This window comes from Lonchura striata, chromosome 14, assembly GCF_046129695.1.
Source record: "Lonchura striata isolate bLonStr1 chromosome 14, bLonStr1.mat, whole genome shotgun sequence".
Classification (NCBI taxonomy): domain Eukaryota; kingdom Metazoa; phylum Chordata; class Aves; order Passeriformes; family Estrildidae; genus Lonchura; species Lonchura striata.
Window position 1 is genome coordinate 7421327 of NC_134616.1, and position 24417 is coordinate 7445743.

General features: G+C 46.3%; 2 protein-coding genes across 2 annotated transcripts in view; both read left to right on the forward strand.

Moving 5' to 3' along the window:
- HS6ST2 (heparan sulfate 6-O-sulfotransferase 2) overlaps positions 1-24408 on the forward strand; it is a 127073-nt gene extending 102665 nt beyond the window's left edge. Inside the window, exon 2 of the mRNA XM_021548441.3 lies at positions 21562-24408. Coding sequence (XP_021404116.1) covers positions 21562-22264 — 703 coding nt within the window. The 3' untranslated portion in view covers positions 22265-24408. The remainder of the gene's footprint in view (positions 1-21561) is intronic.
- PLS3 (plastin 3) overlaps positions 1-24417 on the forward strand; it is a 763062-nt gene that overhangs the window by 439162 nt on the left and 299483 nt on the right. The gene's annotated exons all lie outside the window — the stretch shown is intronic.

Here is a 24417-nt window from a genome sequence, read left to right on the forward strand (position 1 = left end):
CAGAGGCTGCACTGAAATGAGAGCTGGGTTATAAACAGCAGCATCCGTATGGATCGCTGTCCCTTCCGCTCTGCGACGATGGCAGCGCTGGCTAATGGAGCAGGAGGTGTTGGGCAGGGGGTGCATTTACCCAGCCACTTACCTGAGCTCCAGCAATGGATTTTAACATCACTTAGCCCTCTGGCAAGTTAATAGCCTGCAATCTCTCCTCATCCTCTTAGTAAAACACTGACCCAGGTGAAGTCAGTGCTAACTGGGCAGAGAGAAACTGTTCTCCCAGCCAAATGCTGGCACCTACAGTCCAGTCCTGGCTCCAGTGGGCACTCTGTACTCCTGCATCCTGTTACTTTGCAGCCTGTTTCCTCACCCATTTCTCCTGTGTGTGTGCTCTTCTGACCCATGTATTTTTTGTTGCTGAGCCCTTCTTCTCTGTGTTTGATGCCTTTTCCTTGTGACAGGGAACAGCCAGTTCTCTGCACACTTGTATCTTCTCCCTTGTTTGATCCAAGAAAACCATTAAACAGAAATAAAAGTACCTCAGCAGTGGCACTCAGCAGAACTGGCTTTTCCTACTCTTCTGGCATTTTGCATCTTTGTCCCATTTTTATGCCTGATTTGAGATGACAGATCAGCTGCTCTTGGCAGGAGGTCTGTAAAACGTCACTGGCACTCTTGGGACGTGGTGAATGCTGCTCTTCAGCAAAGCCATCAAGCAGCACCTCTGTGTCCTGCCCCTGCTGCATCTGCCAGCCTTCCATGCTAAATATCACTGTGCATGTCCATCTCATCTCAGGCACAGGTGACAGGAGACACTTCTGCTGTCAGGCTGAGTGCAGCTCCCAGCAATTCCTGCTCTCCATAGCCAGCTGGGTGTTTTCCCCTATATCCCTTCTCAGTGCTTATTTATCTTCCACTCCAATTTGACAGAGGAGTATCCAGATAAAGGAACCAATTTAAAAATTATGGGGAGTGTGCTGAGAGATGAGCTCATAAGAGGCTGATTTCTTTAGAAAATTAGACTAAAAATAAGTTTAATAATGTTTTACTGAGCTTTTGCTTCAAAGCAATCTGCTGTGTCTCACTCCTTCCTGCTCTGGGCTTCTAACTGCTATCACATTCTTGGCTGTAATTTTCTCTGCACTTTTAGGGAGGCTGTGAGATCTTTGCTAATCACAGAGGGCAGACAAACCTTCCATTTTAAAGGTCTCATAATAAGCAGAAAAAGAGAAGGAAATCACACAATAAAAGGCACAGAGTTCCAGTAAATCTGCCATGAAAAGATGAAAGCTTGCACTCGGGTAGCTAACATTTGAAGTGGCACCTCCAAAGTCTCTGGCAGGGTGTTAAGCCACCACTGCTGGTGGTGTGAGCCAGTTACCTGATAACAACCATGTCTGATGTGGAGGTGGCACAGCACCTCAGATCACCACACATAACCAGGGACCAACTCCACAAGTGCAATAGTGGTGAAAAGGACATGGCTTTGAGTTCCCTTTATAAAATTAGCCATATGGTGCTGCTTGAGTCTCCTGCTCGATGGAAATAAGGATCCAGAGAAGTGAGGAGTTGATTGCATTTCAGAGATTTGAATGGCCTGATGTCTGTGTCCTTTACAAAGCAGAGCACAGCCCCAGTGCCCCTTCATGCAGACCCTCAGGTATGGCATCCTTTCTCACCAGTAGCCAAGTGGTGCTGGATGGTTTTTTCATAGAGAAGGTTTTTCATCTCCACAGAGCTGTGCTGAGCACCATCAGCCTGACAGCCAGGCAGGAGAGCACTCTGGTATTAATTAACTCGTCCTGCCAAGAGCAGGTATTGATTTGCTTTTACAGGACTTTGATGAGTCTTGATTATGATTCTATGGAGGTAGGAAGGTTTCCTGCCCTCAGAAGACTAGAACAGCCATAATTATAAAATAATTGTGCTTGTTTTCTTCTAAAGTAGTATTTTACTATTTGATGGATCTCTTGTTTGTACTGAGTAGACAGTGCGACTTCACAAACTACTTGTTTACTGTCGTGCCTTGATTTATAATTCTCCCTTTAAAATTTTAGAGGGTGGGGTTTTTTCCCAGATATGCATTCAAATTACTGTAAAAGTAGGTCACATCATATTCGTGCAGATGTTCCCCTTTCCCTTTCGCTCCAGCTCCCCACTGCTACGGTATGGGCTGATGATAAGTTTGTGCTGATGACCCAAGGCAGCACTTTGCAAAAGGTGAACCAATCTCATAAATCTTTCACCGTGATCCTGCTGTGTGTTAAAGGCTTATGTGTAGTTCGGAATATTAATTAAAGACAGTTAAATGGCACTTTTATTTAAGCTGTGTCCTTAGTGTCTCCTAGCTAGAAGAGAGGCTTCTTCTGCATTTGCCTTGCACGCACAGTCCCCAAAGTGCTGGCTGGGGTTTGGGGACTGCGGCTGGAGTGGGAGGGTGCAGGTCAGCCTTGCTCTGTGCCAGTTCTGATGTCCCCTCTGGGACTGTCCCCAAGCCCAGAGGAGAACAGTGGGAAGGGTCTCTGCTCCACCAGGGCTGCTGCGACCTGCTATGGAGCTGGGGAGAGGATTTATGTTGGTTTGTGCGGAGAAAGGAAGCAAAAACAGGGTAGAAGCACAGTAAAATAAGGCAGAAGCTGGTCTGGCAGCATCTGCGAGAGCAAAGGGGGTCAGATGTATCAGGAAGCAGATTTATACCACTGTTTCCTCTGCACTGAATAGGAGTTTTCCCTTAGGAGGTTTTTGTGGAGAGGTGCAAAGAGCTGTTAAGTCATTAGTGCAGTTTCCCATTGTGGCAGCATTATTCCCTGTTATCTCCACTTTATAGCTCCTCTTTCTCACCAGTGACTACTGACCCAATAAATATTTGTCCTGACTGTATTATCTGCATCCCAAATGCTTACCTTGTCCTCTGGCATGCAACTTAAAGACATTACAGCCCCTTTTTCTACCTGACAGGGAGAGTCTGGCGAGTGCTAGCCGCTAATGCTTGCTTGGGAAACAAATCCTGACCTTGGGTAAGGACTGGGCAAGTTTTCCCCCACAAAGGCACTTTTCTTCCTTCAGCTTTTAAACCCTCGACTTCGAAGATGTCCTTGACAAAGCAGCTTCTAAAGCAATCTCCCTATTTCACAGCACCAGCTCTTTGCCTTTTTTTTTTTTTTCCTATTCCATTAACTCGGTGTTTTGCAGCCAACACTCCTGTTAATTAGGTGCTAATTTATTATTCCAGCCAGCTGTTTTTACTGTGCAGCCCGCCCCTCCACAGTGATACACCCAGGCTGGGGCTGTCTCAGGTGTGGGTTTTGGGTGTTCTTCCAGCCATGGCCTGACTGTAGGCTGGGTGACCAGCAGCCCCAAATTAGCATCCAAGGAAGATACCAAGGCTACCCTGGCCATGAAGGAGGAAAATGAGGTCCTGTGGAGACTCCAGGGATGTTTTTCAGTGTTTCCTTCCCCAGCTCAGCATCATGCCTGTGCATGAACCTCTACTCCAGCATAGTCCTTTCCAGGCAAACCATCCCCATGGGTATTGGCAGGATCTTCTCCTCGGGGATTTATGTCTCATGGTCAGTTAGTCTTAAAGAGGTGTGATTGCTAATTGGAGCACATGCCATGCCTCTCCCATCTGGACTCCCTCATGTCCATTAAAACCCGACAGCATATCTGTGGGGGAAAGATGAGTCACACTGGCAAAACTGGACAGCAGTTGTCTTACTCTAATCTTACAGTTTTTTCTTTAAATATTCACAGGAGCCTTTTTGATGGAAAATCAAACTAGTTAAAAACTCCTGAAGAGAGGAGTAATTATCCAGCTGGCTCTTGTTAGTCCATTTCATAGCTATGAAAAACAATGTTCTCCCAGCTCCCTGCCCTTGCTTCAATTCATTAATTAGCGATATTAATTAGTTGTATTAATTGCAAGCTGATACTTCTAAAGCAAAGGAGGCTGAATGCAAGAATGTGGTTCATAACCTCTCTAGATGAGTAAAGGTTTCTTTCTGAATATTGGAGGTGCCCTGGAGAGTTGTGGAAGTGCCTGCCAGGTAGCAAAGGTGGCTTTGTGCATTACTGCTAGCAGGAGCATCCTACAAATTGGAAGTCAAAATACTGATTTTAATGATGTTGTTTGTATGTACAGCTTCACAGCTGCTGTGCTGCTGTCTCCCAGCTCAGTGGATATTGTTCTTGCCTATGTGTTGAGGACATTTCTCAGCATCCTGGTGTGCCCTTCCCACCTCTCCTCTCTTGCTGTGGTGCTCTGGGGATTTTGTCATGCTGTGGTGAGCCCATGTGGCTTGAGGGCTCTGCTGGCTCAGCGTGCAGCTGGTGTTGCAGAAGGTGGTGAGTCCTCCTGACCCCACACCACCGCCCCGAGGGATGTTTGTCATGGCTCCTTCAGAGCCACATCACATTGAAAACCTGAGTCGGCCCCAGTTCCCTGCTCTAATGGCAAGAACAGATCTGTTGTTGCTCGTCCTGAAGGTCCACAGGTCAGCTCCAGGTTTGTTGCCAAAACAGCAGCCTCCCTGCAGCACGGCTGTGTCAAGTCCTCGTGGTGTGGTGGCGTCAGTTGTGTCACTCGAGGATACAGCACAGTGTCATCGAGCCCTGCAACGACTCAGCCGTAGCAACGTGGCTGAGGTCATTTGTGTAACCAGATGTGCTGAGGCTTTAAGACAGGCTGGCGCTTGCTGTGAAGATGGAAGGGTGTATCATGTAATTTAGGCTCTCAGGTCCTTTGCGTATGCAGCAATCGCTTAAGAGGATCATTTTGGTCAAGGAGAGCAAGGCACTGGCATCAAGGAACAGAGCTCTGTGGAGATGGGCATGTGAGGAGACAGATCACAATGTGGTGGCAGAAAAGGCTGAACTGCAGATTAACAAAAGATGGATTTGTGTTGGATTAAGCAGTTGTTCTTCAAGCAGTTCTTTTGTCCGCATAGATTAAAGGCCCTTTAGACCTGGCAGTTGTGCACGTTTTAGGGGTACAGCTTTTTGGGGGTCTCTTTGCAAGGGGCTGCCGAGGTGGGACTGTGCATCTGCAGGGTGGAGCTGCCTGTGGTGTGATCCTGCTGGGCCGTGGTGTGATCCTGTGCTGCGACTGGGGGCATGCTCAGACCCCAGAGCTCAGTAAATGTTCACCTGGCTCCTTTCAGTGCTGATCTACAGGCAGAGGCTCACTAGGTAGTTAACACTTTCCCCCTGCTGTGTGCTCTCACAACTTGAGGTAATTTGGTGATTTGACAGCGTTTCTCCCTCATGCTGAATATAAATCAGCATTTGGCACAGTCCTGCAAGACTGCAGTGCTGCTGGGGCAGAGCAGTGGAGCAGCAAGTGCTGTTAGTGTGCAGCCAACGTGCTGCTGGCATGCTGAAACCTGAATTTCTGCAGTGTGCCAGCCCCAGGGGAGAAATACTGCAAACAGCCCCTGTTGTCCTCACAGACCCTCGGCCCATCACCTGGACTAGACTGTGGGTGGGTGCTCTGCCCCTGCAACTCATCACTTACATCTGCCTTGGGGGCCAGCTCCATCCATGAGATGCCCTGATGGCCTGGTGTGGACACAGGAGCCAGCTGGCCCACAGTTAATTAACTATGAGAACCATGAATTCTCTAAGCCTTCACAATTAATTTCTTCGTTTCTTTTTTCTTGCTGTTTTTGTTAATGAATTAATTCTATGTGCTCATGGAAGTATCCTGGTGAGGCTTGAAGAACAGAATTACAGGGGGGGGAAAGCCTCTCATTTTGCACCAGCATTTAGCTGATGAAATGTAAAGATGCAATGAGCTGATTAGTGATTCTGGTAATGTAATTAATGCCTCTGTTCTTTCATACGTGCAGAGCTGGAGGTCGAGCTGAGCGCTCAGTGAAAATTTGCCCTGAATGCGCAGTTCAGTGTGCTCAAAATTATTGCTCCCTCGTTATGATTCCTCCAGTAATTCCAAATTAAAGTTGATATGCTTGTAAACGAAAAGCGGGGCATGCCTGTGAATTGCAAGGGCTGGAGAATTGGGTTGCAGGATGGGAATGTCAATGCCGTGATCCCCCGCAGGCTGGGCAGGGAGGGGCTGCAGCAGAGCAAACACCTCGGTGCTGTCGCTCCTGCCGGATGCAGAGCTGGTGGTGGGGCCTGGCTCAAACCCTTGTCTGCTCTTCCCTGGCTGCTACAGGCAACCAGCCTCGTGTGGTTCTTCAGTTCCATCTTCTTAACATCGCAACCGTCATAAGCCATTAACGTAATTCCCACTCTGAAACCAAGCTCGGATGAGCTCATTTTTCCATGCAACATGATTTTGACATGCCTTACATGAAACTTTTATCTTTTTTTTTTTTTCCTCCCCCATTTTTAATAAACATCACATTATCAAAATATTAGTGACGCTGGATTTGCCATCGTTGGTTTACCATAGATAACAGCAGGAATGTTCTTCCCGTTCTGATTCAATAGTGCATGACAAGGGAATCCAATTTGTTCAGATTTAGATGACATGCCTCCAATTATGTAATTCCATTAGGAGGTGCCTGCAGCCAAGTCTGTGCTCACAGTCTCAGCAGACATAACTCTAATGGGACGTGTTGCAATATTGCTGTGTGGTAAGCACAACTTTGATAGAGAGCGTGACCTGTCTCTCCCAGTCGTGTTTGTGGGAATGGAGAACACAAAAAATGACCCAGCTGTACTTGGGGCTCTAATCTGGCAATAAGTTATGTCACTGCAAGAACAAAGCTTTGCAATGAAAGGTGAATTTGCAATAGCTATATATTTTATGTATTCAAAATCAGTCAGTAAATGCAGCACTTTGAATATGATCTTATATTCAATTCCATAAATGGAAGATATATTGGTTAAAGTTTTTTTCTCTTGAATACCATCTCAGATTCCTATGTACTTGGGAATGTAGGATATTTATGAGAATATAAAGCAGAGATGGAAACATAAGACTAAATCTTAGCACAGTTACAACTTGCTTTAAATTATTAATCTTTAAGAAGCATGATAAAAAATTCTGCTATGCAAATTCTGTGGCACTGGAGTTGATGTACATATCCATTACCATAGAGCTATCTAAATAGTGGTTTTAAAATAATTGTGTAATGTTGATGCAGAGTTACAGTTTCTGCAGGCAGGAAAAGGCAATTCTAGTGGCAGATCTGTCTCCCCAAGAAGTGGGATGTAACACCACTCATAAATAAAGCTGTTTAGATTAATTTAGCATCACTTGCAAACCAGAAGATTTGTGCAACGCCTTTGGGTAAATGGCTCAGGCAGGGGTTGGCAGGGCTCAGCTCTCCAAGGGCTGGGAAGAAGCTGGATGGGCCATGTGGGGTGTATTTTTGGTAGAGGGTGCTAGACCTTGAAACTGAAGAAATTTAAATGCATCTAGTAGCCATAAAAAGGTCTGACAACCATGTGACATCCCTTACTCGGTCTTGCCCTGTATTTGGGCTGGACCTGCAGACAGGTTTATTCTGCAAAGCAGGGATGTGAGGTGTACCTCTCTTGGTCAGTACTAACTAGGGTTTGGCCAAAGAGATAGTATTTAAATATATCGTTTTTATTAAGAAGAAAAGCTCCCTAATCCTTGCTGTAGGAAAGTATGAGTGATAGCATCTCTACTTTCATAATCTTTTGCAGTTCTCACATGAATATATGAAAGAATTTAATAATGTTCTAGGTTAGAAAATGATCATGCATATGCATACATCTTTAAAATCTATCTTCTCTGACTTTCTTTCCCCTTACTTACGTCAAGAGAGGAAGCCAACAAACTACTTCAATGTATGATGCATCCAATATCACCTTTCACATAAACAGAAAAAATATGCTTCCTCTGTTGATGTGATGAGACCAGGATGCATTTAAGTGTCTAGAGAAAGTGTCATTTTGTTTAAAATAATGTGAAGAGGAGCCTAGTCGCAGTATGTTGAAATGAGTTATGGGGGTGCTGCTGTTTTAATGACAGGATGGGGGAGATGCAGCTGAAGGTGCTGCTGTTGTGTCTGAGCCCTGGCACAGATTGCCACTGCTGGGACCTCTTTTGCACCTGCTGCTCTTGTCCCCATCCCTGCATGGATGCTCTGCCAGAAAAGCCCACTCAGGTGGTGTTTAGCTGTGCTTTAATCTGGCTCCTTGGTGGATTGCTTAGCCTGCAGATACAATAGAGTATATTAACCTCAGTTCAAAACCCAGTGTAATTTTGTGGGAATGAATTGTTCAGATAAATTTGGTAGAGCAGTTTCTTAATCTGCTAAATGGGGAAAGACATTGCTTTTTGCAATTTGGGAATAAATTAGATTATTCTAGATTAACCCCTCCAGGATGAAGACATAGGAAGAAGCTGTTGCTGCTCAGACAGTCGATTTTCAGGTTTATTTATCGCAGCAATCCAGCTGCCAGTGTGACTGAGAGCAGAGCCTGAGCTGCTGCCATGCACTTCACCATGCTCTGGAACTCCTGTTTGCTGAGTTCAAATGCAGAAGCATCGATCTGCTGCAAACCAGGCCATGTACCCCAGCACTGGGGGCACTGGACACTGCTTTGGCTTCTCTCCTGGGGACAAAATACCCAGGCATGTTTCCCCAGGGGTTCAGGAGTTCATTGGAGAGTTTTGTTAAAGCAGCTGTGCTCCAAGACAAGCTCAGTCCTCGGATCCCTTCCGATCTATGAGTGCCCTGTTTGGTTCCCTTTAGGAAGAGGTTCCCAGGTGGGCTTAGAGGAGCACCACAGGTCTTGCCACCTTCACCCTGGATGCCAGCATGGTGCTGGATTAAGTGGCAGTGAGCAAACCTGCACTCAAGAGGCAGAGCCCATGTTGCAAATGCTTTTGTGCCTGAGCATCAGTGCCTGTCTGCAAAGCTGGCTTTGGCCCCTCCACCTCCAAAGCTCCAGTCCATTTCAATGCAAAATGGAGAAAGGCTGGGGTCCAAAAGATAAATGCCTTGGCCCGTGCAGCATCTCCCTTTGTCTGATCCTTGCAGGAGTATTTCCATGTCCCAGAGGTGTCTGCACAAGCTGAATGGTGAGAGCAGAGCTGGTGGTCCCAGCCCAGCAGAGCAGCATGACAGGAAGGGTGCCCTTCCTTGGAGACCTGGCTCGAAGCTGATGCTAACAGTGAGAGGAGTTATTGCTCAGCACTGCTGGTGATGAGAGGAAATGTTCAGTGTTTTACTTTCTGGGACACCTTCCCAGAAAATGTTTCCTTGTCATAATTGCAGCACTGATGCCATAAGCCCCGGCAGCAGCTCCCTTTTAGTGGAGATGAATGGAGTGGAGATCAGGAAAGCTTTCCAGGATTCAGTTTGGTCACAGCCTGTTAAATCAAGAGCCTGTTCAATGAGGGCATCATGTGCTCCTCAGCCTGGCCACACACAGTGAAGAGGGGCAGCTGAAAACTCACTGTGTTTGCTGCTTGAATCTGGGGATGCTGCTACATCTGTTCCCCAGGAGTCATTGGGCTCACACTCTCTCCTGGTGTGTTGTCTGAACTGGATAATAAAGCTCCTCAAAGCAGGACCACATTTGCCATTGTGCTGTCAATCCAGGAGATGAGTATTCCCAGGTCCTCCTTGTCCCCATCCACATGTGTGGTTCCTGTGTCATAAGAGGGGGGAAATAAACATGTGAATCTGCAACTCTGATCTTAAGCATTGAGGGGTTTTTGGGAGGACGGTAGACCAACAATTAATGGAAAAGCTTGGAAAAGCTTCTGGCTTTGCTACTCTGTTGTTCCCCAGTGATGTGGGACTTGGCACTGGTGGATCCTGAAGGGAAACTCATTCCATCCTGTCCCTTCCCTGTGGGGGCACCCTCTGCAGGGATTGCTCAGTACACCAGATGGGTAGAGAAGGAAATCTCAGGACTTATAACTGATACAAGTGGAGTTCACTGAGGAGGAGGATGAGATAAACAGATGGTATCAGGTCCTTCATGGAGATGGAGGTACCAGGATCACCTCTTTGCTCACTTAATTAGGGCAGTTCCTCAGTGCTCTCCCACTTCTTACCTGCCATGCTTTTTTGATGTATGGAGTTGTGCTCCACTTTGTTTCCTCATTGGAAACATTTGCTTGGAGGAGGACAGCTTGGGTTGAATTTCCCAGAATTTCCCAACTTTCCCAAAACTGTGCTCTCAGCATTGGAGGGTTGTGGTGTTTCAGATGGGTAGGGGAGATACAGTAGAGACAGAACTTAAAGCTGATGATTGGTGAACTGTAAATTGTAGCTGGAAAATGTGGCTATACTGTAAAATTCAGGACACCATCTGTTTCATTGCTTACTTGCAGTAATGTTTGTACTTGATAATTAAAATGTCACACATTTTTTTAGTCAGAATAATCCATGGAGGAGTAGAACTGTATCTTTCAAGAGATACTCACAGATAGGAACAAAACTGTTTCGAACCATCTCTTGCTTCTCATAGAAGAGTTTTGCTTCTTGCCTTTTTTGCTTGTTTGTTTGTGGTTTTCCTTTTCTTTTTTTCATATTTTGAGGACAAGGCTGGGGGAGTGAGAGCAATGGCAGATCCTTTTGGAAGGTGCTGTGACCTTAGTGAATAACCCTGCATGTCATGTGGTTTATTTTGCTTTAGATTTATCATAATGGGTTTTTCATGTCCCTTCTGGCAGGGGTAGGATATCTTTGGCTTCAGCTGAAATCAGCTTGGTGGTAAGGGTTTCTCAGCTAGCAAGACTTCCCTCCAGCTGGGGGTTCAGTGTGCTGCCTTCTTCTGTGGCTGGTGAGGGCTGGGAGCTCAGGGTTCAAGAACTGCAGTGAGAAGCTGCTCAAAGAAAGGGCAGATCTTGACCCAAGCTTGTGATACCCTCACAGTGGGAGAATCAGACTAAAGGATAAAGCAAGTAGCACTGTTCATGGGCAGTGGAATTGGGTGCTTTTTGCATAGCAGTGCCAGTCCTTCAGCTGGCACACAGGGGAGCTGGACTGCTCTCATTGCCCAGCCCGGGTTGTTGCCTTTCTGTGGTGGCCTCAGTTCAGCTGCCACTTTGGCTGGAGTTTGCTTCGTGGCACTGAAAAGATGGGAAAATTGAATTTGTTTTTGACTGTCTGCAAGTAGGATTTTGAATGTCTTAATGCCACAAATTAATTAAAAATAGAGGGAGCATCTGAAATCCTGAAAAATGCAATGTGTCCTAGCTGATGTGCTGTCACTGACTGCCAGGAAAGCATCTGATGAGGTTTTGCCAGCTCAGTCTCCAGTTTCCAGGCACACCACGAGCTTGGACTGTGTGGATAGTCGTTCTCAGCACAATGGACACATCCCTGGGTTTGTTCAGGGTTGTTGTATGAGAGCCTAAAGTGTTATTTTCTTTTAACGTGGCTTTCTAAGGGCATTGTCCTCACTGATTCAGACTGAGTAAGGTACACTTTTACTAAATGTTTGGGGTGGAACTAGCAGACATGGGAAACAAGATGTTCTGCACATCTTGTAATGTTTACTTAGTCTTGCTTGCTTAGCTGATGTAAAACCCCTCCCAGCTGAGCTTTGACACAACAAATGCATCCATGGAGTTTTACTAGAAACACACTCTGCTGTTCCATGAAAATTTTAAATCCAGTTATGTCAACCGTGTGTGAATAAAAGTTTTAAAATCCTGGTCTGCTGGGAGCCATTTGGAGCTCAGTGTGTTATGCTGGATCGGAGTGTGCCATCAGTAAAAAGTCAGGATTAAAGATGAAGTCTGCAGAGAAAGCACAGCCAGTACCCCAGAAATATTTCCCAACCAGCCAGGTGCTTTCAGGGCTGTCTCCCATCTTAAATCAAGCATCCCAGCATCCATGCAGACCTTGTACGTCAGAGCTCAAGATGTGTCCTTGCAGGATGAGGTCCTGTGCTTCTGCCAGGAGACTGTATTGTAGTGTGTGAGGGAGGGCTTAAACTACTCTAATTGTCTGCCATGAAATTGCAGTTTTGTTCCCTGGAGTAGAAAAGTGAGTTTAAATCATTAATGCCACAAGTCTCAGTGATGATTACGGAAATGTTTGCAAGTGACTTAATCAGTATAGTTTGTCTGAGTGGCCCATTTTAATATTATTGCACTGATTAAGTTTTCTTAGCTAATATGTGTTTCATTTCCAAGTCAATTAAATGAGAATCCCCTTCCATTACATGATATTACAGTAGTGCCCTGGTGGGGCAGGAGCACACTTGGTATTTTCAATTGATACAGATTTCTTCATTATACAGTCTCATGGTGCTCAATGGAATCAATGAGAGCTGAAATTAAAACTGTAGAAGTTGCAGCTGTAAATACACTGTCCCTTCCTCTGTCCCTCTTTTGGCAGCAGGCTGAGAATTACATTAGTATCATTTCATTAATTACATTGCAGAGATGTTTTCAATAGATGCTTGCTTTTGACAAAATTTTAGAAAGACTGGGAAGGACTTTTCCTGGATTTCTGTATGCGCAATAGTCATGATAAGCAAAACATAAGTTGCACTAATGTTCCTTTTTAATATGCTATATATCCTCCGTTTAGTTTTTAAAAGCCCTTTTGTATAACCTATCGTGGGATGTATTAACTGGTGTATGGAAGATTATCTGCAAATGACTTGTGAAGGAATTACGTTCTTCCGTGTGAGCCAAACCTCCTCCTTTTATGTATTATTGAAGCAAATTGATTGAGCTCTGATATAGTAACAAATGATTTTATAAATACCTCTCTGGAGTTAATTTCCCATTGTGGGAGATGCAGAGCTCTTGGGGCTGATTGTACAATCTTTTTCTTGAGAGCTCCAAGGTTTCTCCAGCCCTGAGGCGGGGATGTTCAATAGTAGCTACTCTCATGTACAAAGGAGTTGGGAGGGGTGTTCAGGCAGCGATTATGAATTTTCAGTGGGTGCTCAGGATATAGGATAAATCACAACTTCTAAATACACACTGATGTGTTCATAAAGAAGACAAGTGTGCGTGCCAAGCTGAGACAGGAGCCCTCCACACCCACTTCCTCCTGGATCGTATTAGCCACAGAACTTGCAAATGAAGCACACAGGGTTCGGTGATCTCCTGCATCCTGTGGGTGATGGGTGGCTGAGTGTCCACAGCCCTGGGGGACCTTGGGCAGGTTTGCTGTGACAGCCCCTATCTCATTTCTCTGCTGTCGTGCAGCTCCATGCAGCCACGTGTCAGCTCATGCCCTCTGCTTGCACACACAGAGCCTGTCTGAAATAATGGCTTTATTCGATTATTATAAGTATTTTCATCTGGTCAGAAGGAATGTGGCTTTGCGCATTTAAGACATAGCTAAAATATATATGGATATAAGGATAAAGCTTTTTTATTGCTAAATACATGCTTTTTATAAACAAGAAGTTGGATTTTTTTTTTTTTAGAATATAATAAATATTTTAGCATAGTTATTCTGGCTCTATAAGTGCAATGAAAATGTTAGCCTTGGCATATCAATCGCACTTTACAGATGACTGTAATTTCCTGAATGTCAAAACTCCAAATTTCTCTACTAAGCAAACTTTTCAGTGGCAAAATAGATTGCCTCCATAATATATCACTGTGTGCAAGAAAAAATGAAATCTTTATGTACTGTATTATGAATCAATGAGGCATTAAGATTCTTGGAAGGGTGAGTGGACTCTGGAAAATGAAAAACTGCCACTATTCCATCTCTGTAAACCGCTGCTTATGGAGTGTAGGCTTTGCAAACCTCGATCTTTGCCACCGCAGAAATATCAGTTACACGTTGAAACTAATTCCTGCAGCAGCATTTAGATGGGGTAAATACTGTTGTAAAGATCTGATTTATAGCAGCATCCTGTGGTTATTCACCAGCTCTGTTGCAGTGGCCTCCTTTTCACTTTGGGATGTCTGCCATGCTTTTTAATGAGTCCATAAGAGCTCTGTGATCAGGGCCATGCTGTACCACACCTGGAAGATGTGTGTGATGTAGCTCCAGGGGACAAGGGACAGCTCCTCACACCAGGAGTAGGAAGGTGCTCCTGGCACTCTGTGAGTGTCTGAGCTTAATGTTTGAAAAGACATCGCTCAGACCTTGTGTTTTCTTAGTGTGTATTAAGAGTAAAATTCAGCTCTGCCTCCTGTTTATTAAGGGATAGTCGCCCTAGGCAAGAAAGGCACTTTTTCCAAAGCCAAGGCCTTGCATGCTGCTGAGACCTCACAAATCCAGTGTCACCTGTGCTGCAGCTTGTCATCCAGCACGATGGAGGCATGGCACACACAGATCCTCCTGTCACCTTCTCTCTCCTTTCCTTGCGTTTTACCTCCCATGTCCAGCCTGGGGGCTCTGCCCCACTGCTGCCCTCCATCCTGATGCCTCTGTCATATAACCAAGCTCATGGGGTGGGAAGCTTTACTGCTCTGGATAGGCTGTGATGGAAGCTGGGTGTTTCCACGGGGCAGTTCAGTCCTTTATCCTGCAGGTCAGGTGGGTGGGATGGGTCTGGGCCCCTCTGCCCAGCATTGCCACCCTTTCCCATGCCAGACCCCAGGGTGGAGACAGAGGACTGGGGACTGGCACCAGCAGCTGAGTCACTCCTCTGTTTGCCGAGTCTAAAAACAGAAACTTGCTTCTCTTGTTATGCACTACTGAAAAAAAAAGTAATTTAAAAGGTCACTATTCTTGCTGAATTGGTTTTGAGCGGGGGTATCCTGCAGAGATCTTAATAATACAAGCAATTATGAAATTAATACCACTCTGGCAGATCTGCAGGGCTGCTCTCCCCTCTGCAGGCAACACTGTGGACAATTATTTTGTGCGTGAGGGTAGCTGGGAGCATGTGCGTGTGTGAGGCTGCATATTTTTTACTTATTTAAAGTCTTATTTTCATTATCTTTGTTTGCAGATGCCATGCCTGCACATATATGAATGTGTACCTTGACCTGCTAAATCGCTGCCTTCCTCTGTGCCTGAAATGCTTTTTTTCCACAGATCTTTCATATTTGGTAATTTCACGGGCAATGATGGGCTGATGTAATTGCTGTTCTTGAAAAATCCAGCTCCTTTTTATGGGTTTCTCTGGCACTTCTCTCCTGCTGCCGTTGCTGTGGGTAGGCTGCTGGCTTCCTACCCCCACCATTAGTGTTTCTAGACAAAACATCTCTGTGATTCATTGGGTGCTGATAGAAGTGAAAACATAATGATTACTTAGAGGAAATGTAAATTTGCATTTGCTAACAGCTTTAATTCACAGTCCTGAAATACTTATCTCCTTCCCTTGCAGGCCCTTTTTCAGAGCTAATGCGTTATTTGCTTCTGCCGCCTTGAGACCCAGAGTAAAGGAATATAGTCTAGGTAGTCTTGCAGGCTGCTGCAGAGGAAAGGGGTGTTTGTTCCTATTTCTCTCCCTCCCCATAATCTTTATCCATCACTTCCTTAATGAAGAAGGGATTTGTTCATTCAGATTTTACTGTACTTTGAATTTTGGGTGAGGTGGACCTGGAAGTTTGGTTTCATTGAAATGCCTGAATAAAGAGAGGTCTCGGGAACAAGTAGTAGCCAGCCCAGGGTGCAGCTGGGCCTGAGCTGCACTGAGGTCTTTGGGGAGAGGAGAGAAGGGGAGCAGTCCTGTTCCAATACCCCTGCTCCATGGTCGCCTCCTTGCACGAGCTGTGACAGGGGCAGGGGAGGCCCTGGCATGGGCAGCCAGGCTGCAGATCCAGATCCAGGCCGTGGAATACTGGGCATGAGATCTTCTCCCTGCAGCTCACAAGGAGCTCAACAGCCCCCCTTGCTCCTCTCCCACTCCCAGATGGGGTTTGTCACCACTGTCTGTGGGCTGGGAGGCCTTGGAGCTGAGCAGCTCTGTGGGAAGCCCATGGGCAATGAATGCATCTCCACTGCTGCCATTGCCATCCACATCACTGCTGGGAAGCATCTGGGACCAATCTAGAGTGGATGCAAGCATTCTATTCCCAGTGCTGCCTCAGTAAACTTGGCAAATATTTTGGCCTCATCTCTGTGAGTTATGCTGTGGGAGCAGCTCTTGGCAGGGAAGAGGCATTCTCATTTTGGGGGGAGGTTCCAAGCAGGGATGGTTGAGGCAGGAGAGGTTCTCACCAGGATGCTCACCCCTGTCCTTCGGGTTGTGTCTCTAGGTGACAGAGTTTGTTAAGAATCAGGATGAGTCACAGTATTAAATGAACACTCTGCCTCTCTCTCAGTGATCTCCAAACAGATGCCTGACTCCAACAAATTAGGCAGCAGCGGTATTTCTCTTGGAGGTGCAATTTGTGGTATTAGCAAATCAAATTCTCAGTGGGCCACTCTTGATGGGAATTAACCTCAAGTTCTGGGGGCGAAGCACTTGGCACTCAGCATGGCATAATAGAGTTTGACTTCTCAGAGAGATGTGGTGGCCGTGATTGATCGGCTGGGAGACCCTCTGCCAGAGATTAAAATCCATCAGCAGCTTTGGAGCCCACAGGGAGGGTTCCTAAGAGCACAAGGAATGTGAGACTCACACCATTCATGTTCCTGACCTTCTGTCATTGTCTGTGTCTTTGTTGTCAAAGAATCCTGAGCAGGGACGTTTTCCAAGTGGTGTGGGATGAGGGAGAAGTGCAGGACACTGCCTGCGACACAGTTTCACAGTTTCCCCACAGCTGCTGGGAGCAGTGGAGGAGAAGGAGATGGGATCTCAGATCTGTGCACAAGGTCACAGCATAGGAGCATCTTCCTGTGGTCAGATGAGCTGAAACAAGTTTCCATCTCAAAAAAAAAAAAAAAAAAACAAATTGAGCAGCTTTTAAAAGAATGAGTATGTGGCTATTCTTTTATAAGCAATCTCTCTAAATTTTTATTCAGCAGTATGAGCAGTTTGTGTGGAGGGGGGAAGGACATGGATTGTCCTTGTGCTGCTTGCTGGCTCTGGTGATTGTGCATTGTTTCTGGTGTTGAAGTGCCAACTCTATGATTATTTTTCTTTTTTCAGTAGCTCCATCCTTAATCCTTTGCATCATATGCAGAATCTCTGCTGTGGGGTTTTAGTTTGTTTTATTTGCATTTCTGCTGGATGTGGCACAAATCTGGTCTATCCTTTTGCCCCTGCACCTTCAGAGTGAACTTTTCTTTCAAAATACCCATCTTCACCTGGAGCAGAACCTGATTTCACACCGGCCCATTAATGTACCACAAAGTCCATGAATGGGGAGGAAAAAACCCACACAGATTTGGAAACCTAACAAATTTCCTTGCCTCACCCATCTCCACTCAAAGAGATGGAGACACTCGTATAAAATTGCCTCCCATTCACTGCACAAGCCCCGTCTGTGACTCCAAACGTCCTAGCCAAGCTTGCCATCTGGCTGGACTTGACCTAGATACAAATGGGTGTGTTTGAGTGAGCTTGAAGCATAGCCTTACTTGTGCATGGGGAATGGGACTGCCCCAGTACTTTCCCTGAAAATCATAGCTCTGCTTCCTCAGCCCTGTGCTGAAGCTGTGTTTTCCAGCATTAGTTTGCCCCAGGGAACAGCCTGTGGGGGAGATGGGGATGTTTCTGGGGCTGCAGTGCTCCCTGTGCAAAGGCTGTAGGTTTCTCACCTTCAGTGACCTACAAAGCCCTTCTTGCTACAGCCTCATTTCTCAGCAGAAATGGAAAAAGGTCACTCAGTCCCTCACCTACTAATCCACTAATGGATGTAATGGTGAGTGGATGTTCAGCTTTCAGCTCCCCTCTCCAGTCCTTACCTCATAGTTCCATCAAGCTGGGCTCAAGTTTCCAGGCTGAAGCCATGGCAGCTGCCAGCATCTGACCTCCAGCCTCTCTCGACCTCAACAGGCAATTAAACAGTGGGACAGTGGGGTTGGGATGAGATGTGTTCTGACTTTGGGAAATTCTGACCCATTTTGATGCATAATTAGAGTCACTCCCTCCTCTCCTCTTTAGGTGAGGAGTACAAAAGGAGCCCCCTGAGCACTGTGGTGTGGGTACCTGCATATCCCTTCCCTGGCAGCTTCTCCAAACTCTGAAGTCTCTGGCTTTACTCAGTGTTGTCATCCCCTGGGGTTTCACAGTTCCTTACTTGCACTTCAATTTTTTTCTTTAACCTTTTTTTTTTTTTCCCTATTAGAAGTTTGATGCAAGTATTCTTAAAAAAACTGATTGGGTTTAAAAAAAAGGGAATCTCATTCTGCCCCTGGGTTTGGCAGAAGTGGGGAAAGGGCTGGCAGGAATGGACTGTGTGACCACAGGATTATCCTTCAAAGCAAACAGATGCAGCGTGGGGAGCAAACTCAACATTGTGGCACTGCTCAGTCCCCGCATTCCTCAAGGAACAGCAGTGCTCAGGAAGAGACCAGAAGCAAGTCACTGTCACATCATCCCACATCCCTGATGCCTCCAGGGTCAACCTACTTTGTGAGTTGCCCTCGAGCTCCCTTTCTCTGCTTCATGGCCACCCAAGTTCATCAGAAAAGCCATGTTCTGGTGGGTGCAGCTCTGAGTTGGAGGGATGGTTCATGGTAGCTGGAGCTATACCTGCAAACGTGTTGTTTTGGGCTCTGAAGCACAGGCTTCAAGGAATGGGCAGGAACTCAACACCCCCTTGGTAGGACAGCAGAAAGAACAAGTTGCTACCTACAGAGCTAAAAATAATTGCAAATCTTTATGTCTTCCTCAGTTGCAGCAGAACGATGCTCCAAGTGCTGATGGCCAAATTCATCTCCAGCACGGCTGAGTTGGGGATGCATTAAAGCTTTTATGACTTTCTGAAGCTCAGGTCAGATGAATGCAGAGCAGCACAGCTGCTTTCCTGGAGCTGCCATGATTCCTAACTCAGAGGAGAGGCTTGGGGCAAACAAAGCATCTCTAAGACATCTCATTTTTTGAAAGCAGTATTCATCTGGGAAATAACAAGGTGGAATAAGCAACAGCTGCGAGCCTGTTTCAGCAAACTGTGCTTAGGCCAGGGAGGATATAGGCCCTGCCTGGGACATCCTGTGAGTATCCCTGCCTGGCATTCTGAGCTCAAAGCCCAGACACCTCCATGCTCACTGCAGAGTCCAGTGAGCATCTTTACTCAGCCTCATCCCCCCAGTCTCCCTCGACTGCAACATTCCCCTGGCAGGCACAGGTGGAGATACCTGCCCAGATGAGGCACTCCAGGCTGACAGAGCGCTGTTACAACACAGCCTCTTCCACCAGCACACGAGTTTTTATTCATTATTTTGTTTTTACAACAGTAACCAAGGGAGACACTTTGTCACCGCCTGTGACCAAAGAGCACAAAGGGAGAGTGGCTGGAGAGTTTGAACTATAATAAAACGCTCCCTGTATCGATCTTGGCTCAGGATTTGTTTCCCTTCTTGCATTAACTCCCCATCGATTTCTGTGATGACCTTAGAGCATACAGTCTGGTTGGCCTTCTCCTTCAGCTGGTAGCACCCCTGTGCCTGCAGCCTTCTCCCCTGAGCTGAACTGCTCATGGGCCAGCTCGTACAAGGGGCCCTGGAGTAAGCAGGGCTTTGCTTTTGCCCCCACAGTCGTCAGTTTTGTTGCTGTATGTTAGTTGCTATAGTTAGTGCTGTATGGTTGGGTCATTATTTTAGTGCAGTGTCCCAATAAACTAGATCCAAGGATCAGGAGTCCTAGCAGAAGGTAAAGAAGGGGATTAGGTTTGTCCATTTCCCCATGCTGGGGATCCTGACAAGGCTGTGTTGCTGCTGTGTCAAAGGAGCCTGAGGGACAACCACAACCGGGGACAGCTCCTGCTCATTGGAGCAGCTGGTTGAGGTGGTGCTCATGGAAAACCCTTCCTCTTTGCCAGGTTGGGCTCTCCAATGCTACCAGAGACCTGCTGAGATAAGACAGAGCAAAACTGCCCATCTCTGCAAGGGACACTATGGGGTTAGCAGCTGCCACTCACTCACAAAAGTGAGTTTTATTCTTGCTCCCTCTTACCTCCAACTCTCCCAGTGAAATCATTGAATGGCATTTCTGTGGAAAAGGACTTTCCTTGGGATCGTGGCAGGAACCACCCCAGACGAGCATGAGGATGGGGGTGGTGCTGATTGTGGTGTCCCAGCTCCAAGTGTGAGAGTTTGTTGTGAGGTTGTTGTTTCCAGCCACTGATGCTGTAACTGGGCTTATTGGCTTTATTTGGCTTTATTGTACTTTCTACTTACTTAATTATTCATAAGTGTGGATGCTCTAAATAGGAAGAGGAATGGTGATTCTCCAGGTTTTCTTTCCCTGTGCAGTTGGATCCTTTTTGTGCTTGTGATTCACTTCTTACTCCGTTCAAAGACAATTTTCTGTAAAACATTGACATCTAGTGGCTTTTCTGCCAAAGGAAACAACAGGGAACAAAAGTTTGACTTCAAGGTGACCAGTCACAATGTCACTTGAGAAAGCAAATTAATGTCCTTCTGCTCCTTACTCAGCACCAAGGACATGGCAATCACACCCCAGGGGCTCAGGGCTCCTGGGTACACCCTCCTTGGTGTCCTCCTGGAGGAGTAGCCTTCTCTGTCAGGACAATTTGCTTATTGAGCTACTTCAATTCCATTTGCTTAAGCAGATGGCTGGTATCCTGATGATGTTCCTCCAGCATCATCCAGGTGAGGCCATGGTCATGTTAATGGAAGTTCAAAGAGCTGTGTCTATCTTCAGGCTGTGATGATGGACAGCATGGTGTTTGATGCTGGGTATTAATGTGCAACCCAGAGTGAACTCTGGGCAAGTTCTGTGGTTGAACTTGCAGCTTTTCCATCTGGTGGCCTGATGGGTTCCCTGTGGCAGCGTGACCCCCACGTGTCCTACTGTCCTGTTGCTTCAAACCAAAGCTAGCACCGCTTTTGAAAATATTTTCTCTTAAAAAATGCATCCTTTAATTTCTTGTTAGTCACTTAGCTCTCCTCCCTCATCACTTCAGTCCTGTATCAGATGAAGGCAGGAGAATAAAACAGTATTTATGTGGGCTTTGCCAAGGTCCTTGTTAGGGTGGAAGTGGTTTGTGGCTTCTGGGCACACCCCGTTGATTTGGCGTACGAAAAGAAAGGTCCTGTAGGAAAATGCCTTCCTCAGAGGTATTATGGTGATCTGGGGCTGGTGCAGCTGAGACCCACAGCTGCTCATCAGGAACATAGCACGGGCAATTCTTTGCTGTCTGTGGCAACCTGTCAGAGAAGCTCTGTTGTACAAGAACATTAAAAGAGCCAGAGCTGCCTATGTCCTGCCTGGGTCGTGGCTTACATCGTGGGAGGTATTTCAGGTATTTCCCCAAGGACTGGGGAGACCATCAGTTGGAGCACCAGCAGGAGCCTGTAGCCACATGGACAGCCCAGCACAGAGGGGAGTCTTGGGTCCCCTTGGCCTCTGCAGAGACAACAGCTGTTGAACAGAGACAGCTCTGTGTGTGTGCAGGTAGATGCAGCCCTTCACACTCCCCCTGGGGATTTGTTCAGTCGTCCTTCACCCTGCAGAGGTGAACTCACAGAGGAGCCTCTGCAGCAGAGCTGCTGAAAGCCTCTTAAGTGCATCTCCCTGTTTGTATTGATTTGGAGCGTTAATGCGCTCTGTGCTGGAGACACACGGGAATAAACGCTCTGTTTTCCTCTCCCCTGGCAGGAACTTCTACTACATCACCATCCTGCGTGACCCCGTGTCCCGGTACCTGAGCGAGTGGCGCCACGTCCAGCGAGGAGCGACATGGAAGGCGTCCCTGCACGTCTGCGACGGCCGGTCCCCGACCACCGAGGAGCTGCCCAGCTGCTACACCGGGGATGACTGGTCGGGCTGTTCCCTGCAGGAATTCATGGATTGCCCCTACAACCTGGCCAACAACCGCCAGGTCCGCATGCTCTCTGACCTCAGCCTGGTGGGATGCTACAACCTGTCGGTCATGCCCGAGGAGCAGAGAAATAAGGTTCTGCTGGACAGTGCCAAGGAGAACCTGAAGCGCATGGCCTTCTTCGGCCTGACCGAGTTCCAGCGCAAGACTCAGTATCTCTTTGAGAAGACTTTCAACATGAACTTCATCTCGCCGTTCACGCAGTACAATAGCACAAGGGCCTCCAGCGTGGAGATAGACAAGCAGACTCAGCAGCGCATCGAGGCCCTCAATTTTTTAGACATGGAATTGTACGATTATGCAAAAGACCTGTTCTTGCAGCGCTACCAGTACATGCGGCAGAAGGAGCACCAGGAGGCGCGGCGGAAGCGCCAGGAGCAGCGGAAGATCCTGCGGGCAAAGCAGGCGCACCTGAGGGAGCGGGGGGAGAACAGCTCCAGCACTGACTACACAGGGAACGTGGAGCGGTGGCGGCGATAGTGGGGGGCACCTGCCAGGCAAAAAAGAAGCGGAGCCCAACCCAGCCTGCAAACCGGAGATGACAAGTGATGCTTCTCAAGGGTCTGAAGCAAAAAGAGGTCAAAATGTTGCCTTTGCAGTTGCCTTTGCAGTAAATGTTGTACTGTACGTGGAACACTTAATCTTAGCGTGTAATGAAATTGTCCTTTTTAGGTTTGTTGGATTATTTATGAAATACAGGAGCCATGTCGGCTCATCGGAAATGTTTGCTCGGACATTTATTTAAAAGAAGAGAAAGAAAAAAAATCCTTAAATTAGTTATGAGTAAAAAATGGGATGCTGGAAAATGTTTGTGATGCTCGGCTGAAATCTATCTGGGAAGCAAACTCATTTCCTAATAACGAGCATTTAGCATACTCTCACAATACAGTATATGAACAAATCCTTTTCCCTTTGATTTTATCTTAATTTTATTTCAATAATGTGTTTTCAAGGGCACCAACTACTTATGATATTTACCAAGTTAATGAGAGGATGATGAAGGGAACAGTAAAGGTCTAGAAAAATTATCGACTAGTTTTATGTATAATATTGGCTTTTAAAATGAATAGAAGTAATTTCTCTAGTTATATAAATATTTAAAATTTTAAACTTTTTCTACCTACTGCTGTTTAGAGTTTTAAGCTTGGTCTATCACATATTTAAAAAAAGAAAAAAAATATTTACTTTTCTGAACTCAATGCCAACGTTATAGACACTGTTTCCAGAACTTTTCAGGGCAGTATGATTTTAACCATTCTGGAAAAGTTACAGCACATTCTCATGTTTGTTTCATAAAGCCTTCTCCAAGTTATAATCCTGTGACAGTGTCTCATTTTAAGTCTTTCTTACCCATTAGAATACATAATGCTGAATTTATCATTCCTTAATAATTGGTGGTATAAACTAGATGAAATTATGTTGCTGATATTTGTGTAGTGTCTTTAAAAAGTCATAAAACTCTCTAATCCCAGCAATATTATAAAGAGAATTGCTCAACGGAAGTAGATTTACACTTGAATTAGGATTTACTTCCAGTAAATCTTTGCTACACCAGATAAGAACAGGGCTTTTTTTTTTTTTTTTTTTTTCCCGTGCTCTTGAGCCCTTCCTAGCGATGACAGATGAGGACTGAAAACGATGGAAGCCAGTTTTTCCATAGCCATAGTTAGAGGAGGAGAGGGACGTGTGTGCATGGGGTGCAGCAGCCGGCTCCGAGCGGGCGCTGCTGGGGCTGGGAGCTGGAGTGGGATCCCCGCAGCCCTCGGGGCTCCCCCAGCCCCACTGGGACAGCAAACGGGGCACGGGGTGCGAGGGGCTCCTATCAATCTCTATGCAAAAAAAAAAATACAAACCTCTGCAAGGCTTGGGCCAGACACTGAGCAAGCTCAGGACGTTTGTCCTGCGGTGCTCCCGAGCTCGGCACTGAGCAGAGACAGCCGGGCAGGGCCTGCGGGCCCAGGGACACCATGCTGACAGGCTCACTTGCACTGTTGCCTTTCACCTGTAATACTCTATACACCATGAAGGCAGGGGGCAGAAAATGAGGCAGAAGGCTTTAAAAACATCTTACGGCTCCACGCCTAAGTTACCTGGAAGTGGTTTTACATCTGATGTTGTGTGGCTGCCTGGCGGCAGCAACCCTGCCAAGGGCAAGGGGAGAGCAAAGCAGCAGCAAACCAATACCCTGCATTAGCAGCTTCAAGAAGAGAATAACTTCATGTACAGCAATTTGGGTTTTTTTTAATGAGAATTGCAGTTGCCAATATGATGTCTCAGTTGTATTTTGGTTTTCACGGGGGAAAATAATTCACTCTTGAAACTGAAAGGCACTGCTGTAAACAGGACTTAACTGTGGGCCAGCTGGAGGCCTGTTGCAGGAGGTGCATCTTGTTTTTATGCTGTGGTGTGCATGGTTTACAGAGACTAGTTGCATTTTCTTTGTGTATACTGTTTATTGTATATAGGGGATGTACGAATATAAGGATACCATTTTGTCATAACCATATCAAATTCTACTGATTTCCACCGTAGACGCTGTCTTATTGTGTAGATTTACAGGCCAATCCACTGACTTCGATTGTGTCATTTAACAATAGAACTGATAAATAAAATTTAACTACAGACTTCTGATT